Source organism: Belonocnema kinseyi, chromosome 2 (assembly GCF_010883055.1).
Source record: "Belonocnema kinseyi isolate 2016_QV_RU_SX_M_011 chromosome 2, B_treatae_v1, whole genome shotgun sequence".
NCBI lineage: Eukaryota > Metazoa > Arthropoda > Insecta > Hymenoptera > Cynipidae > Belonocnema > Belonocnema kinseyi.
Window position 1 is genome coordinate 98,063,499 of NC_046658.1, and position 3,449 is coordinate 98,066,947.

A 3,449-nucleotide genomic window follows, 5' to 3' on the forward strand; every position below is an offset into this window, starting at 1 on the left:
GTACCTTTACACGGACCATGGATTCTGTATTAATTCTGGAATTGATATTTTAAATACGATTAATTTCTCGTTGGTTTATGGCAAATGTGATTGGTCGAGAACGTAGATGCATACAATATAAAAAATATTAATTGAATGAGAAATTTAAATCCAAGCTCCATGAAAAGGTTGCCTTTTTATGAAAAATAATTTCTTCCAAGCCTTCCAAGTTAATAAAGAAAATAAAATTTCGACCCATCCCATTTTTATAATTGTTTGGCCCTCGGCTTGCAGACATCTTGAATTTCCCCCACCTAATCTGGATGGCCTAATTGGCTTAATAGTCGTTTCTAGAGGAAATGTCGCTTTCTCTTTGGACTAAAATGTCTTGACAAATAGCGCTGCGTTTCGCAAAGCATGCGCAATAGTTACATTTTGGGAGCACTGTGGACGAATGTGCTAGTCTGGAAAATTGCCTTGTTCTTGCTTGTTCTTGATTGTCCCACTCCCAGAACATGGCTGCAACGCAAGCCTTATTCTGTGAAATGATGTGAAATTTCTGTGAAATCATTTCTGTGAAATGATGTGAAGCCAAGTGAAGTCGTGAAATGCTCTCGAAAAGTGTAAGTGCGAATCGCGGCGCGGACTCTGGTGAGCCCCAGGATGCCGCCAAGTCCGAGGGCCACGACGCCCCCGGCCCTGGCCATCCCTTCGCACCCAACCGCGATTACGAATATGCGACCAACAAGCCCAACGAGTTCCCCTCGAAACAACACGCCGATTACCCCGGCAAACCCGACTACGGCGGCAACAAACAGTTGCCCAACGAGGCCGAGCGAGGAATTCATCATCAAAGCGAGATGGAAGAACACTACGTTTCCAAGATAGGAAACATAGGCGCCGGCCCCGGAGCTTTCCCTGGACAACCTAGGACAACTCTTCCCTTCCCAGGACAAGCCACGGGCCCAACTCCTACGCTAAATCAGCTGCTCCAAGCCTCCAGTCCTATGCATCGGTTCTCCAATTATTCCGGAATTGGTCCCGAGTCCTACCAGCAGCCTTGGCCCATGCAGCGACCCCCAGTTGTTCCTCCTGTCTATCCACAACCTGGACAACGACCTCCACAAACGGTAATTTTTTTACTTCCCCCCTCACTAAATCAATCCAAATTTCCCCAAAAATCATTGACACAAACTACGACTGATAAATCATGCAAATTTCATCGCAAAAGGATTATTACGGTATAAATGTGAAAGAAAGTAAAAAACAATTGAAGGATTCTGGTGCATATGACGCGATTTCTTCCAAAAGACTGTAAATTTCCCATATTTCTCGTTCTACGTTTCAACTAGTAATCAGTATACATATCCCCGTCTATGAAGTTTACGTGTATTATCACTGATAGTTTTGTGTTATTTGACGTGTTTCGCTCATTTATCAACGTAAACAATTAACAAAAACGGAATGTAATTTTCATCCTATTTCTTAGTCTCGTTCTTTTTTTTTTAATTTTGCATGTCCTCCCGAATTCGGCCCTCTAGTTCTTACAAATTCCGTCAATTTATTTTCAATTAGTGTTGATTGTTTATTTATTTATCAACAAATTACTCACTAAATAGTATATTACTTTTTAAAAATAACGGTGAATTATAAGTTAATCATTTTTTGTGTTGTGCCTTCTGGTTTTCAGCATTATTCTGTAAAAATGCCTCTTGGAAACCACTTTTTACTCCAAATTTAATTTGTAATTGATTACAACAATCTGCTCTAATTTATAGTTTTTTTCTTCTTAACTTGTTCTAACCTAAAATATTCTTACATTTTTTAGTACTTAGAAATCCCGTCAGTTGGAAATTATTTTCGATTATTTTATTTTGAATTTCTATGCATTTTTGAATTGTGTTTCAAACCGTTACTTAAAAAATAGTTTTTTGTTTAAATATCAGGGTAAATTAGATCTTTTTTGAAAACCTTAAATCCCATTGAGTAAAAATTCAATGTGATTGAAAAAGTTGGGAATAAAAAGGATTACTTTTTTTTTTTTAATTGGACCGAGATTTTTTTAGGCAAAGAGAGAAGCCAGGATGTGACTGAATTTCTGTTTTAACCGGTATTTCTCTAGTTTACTATCACTGAACCTAACCAATCACTTTAAATGTAATTCATCACATGAAATTCTAGATTTTTTATTTGATAGCTACGATTTCGACTTAACATAATACAAATTTAATTACTTCAAATGTAAGATTGTTCACTTTTGGAAGAATAAGTAGGAATAATCCTTGGAAGTGTCAAAGCATTTTTTAAATTTAATTTTTCCAAGAGCGTCCCTAATTTTTTTCTTCAATTGTTGTATAAAATTGAAGAACAGTGATCTTCATTTGTAAAATTAGCTTCATATTACTGTATTTATCTATTTTGTCAAATTTGTTTTTGTTATTTTTTGTTTGTTTGAAATTAATTTTTTTAACTGATAATTTAACTATTATATTTTTGGTAGTAATTTAATTTTTTTTGTTTGAAAATTAATCTGTTTGCTTGCAAATTCAACAATTTGTTTGCGGCTTTTTTTTTAAACTGCAAAATCTTTCTTAGTTAAACATTCGTTTTTTGAAGATTCATTATTTTAATTGAAAATACATCTCTATGGTTGAAACCTGCTCTATTTTGTCGAAAATTAATTCTTTCTTCCGCTGAGGATTAATTTTTATAATAATTTAACTTCAATTAAATATTCTATAACCTTAGTTAAAAATGCATCTCTTCGATAGGAAATTAATTTTTTTAGATAAAAATTTAACTTTAATTTTTTGTTAAAAATTGATCTATTTTGGTTTAAAGTATAACTATTTGGTTGAAAATTCGTGCTTTTTAGTTGAAAATTCGTCTTTTTTTAAATGGAAAATTGATCTTAGTTGAAAATTCACGTTTTTGGTATAAAATTTAACTCTATCAGTTAAAAAATCCTCTGTTTCTTTGAAAATTAATTTTTTTAAGTGAAAATTTAACTATTACATATTTTGTTCAAAATTTATGGTTTTGTTTAAAATTCATCTTTTTTGTTGAAAATTTAATTATTATAGTTGAAGATTTATCATTTTGATTCAAAATTCCACTATTTCAGTTAGATATTTACAATTTTAGTTACAAATTCGTTAATTTGTTTGAAAATGATTTTTTTTTAACTGAAAATTTAACTATTTAATTTTTTGTTAAAAATTGATCTGTTTTAGTTTAAATTTCAACTATTTGGTTGAATATTCGTGTTTTTTTTATAAATTTGTATTTCATGGCAGAAAATTAATCTTTATGTTAGAAATTTCAACTATTCCAGTTAAATGTTTATCATTTTAGTTGAAAATTCCTCTTTTTTTTTGTAGAAAATTAATCTTTTTGTTGGAAAATAGATGATTTTAGTTGAAAATTCATCTTTTTGGTATAAAATTCAACTCTTTCAGTTGAAAATTCGT

General features: G+C 31.8%; 1 protein-coding gene across 8 annotated transcripts in view; it reads left to right on the forward strand.

Annotated features, from left to right (window-relative positions):
• Positions 1 to 448: 448 nt before the first annotated feature.
• The window catches only part of LOC117168355 (trithorax group protein osa), a 62,662-nt gene continuing 59,661 nt past the window's right edge, over positions 449 to 3,449 (forward strand). For all 8 annotated transcript variants that reach the window (XM_033353935.1, XM_033353937.1, XM_033353938.1 and 5 more), the window contains exon 1: positions 449 to 1,109. In XM_033353935.1, the coding sequence (XP_033209826.1) occupies positions 588 to 1,109 (522 nt within the window). In that variant the 5' untranslated portion in view covers positions 449 to 587. The remainder of the gene's footprint in view (positions 1,110 to 3,449) is intronic.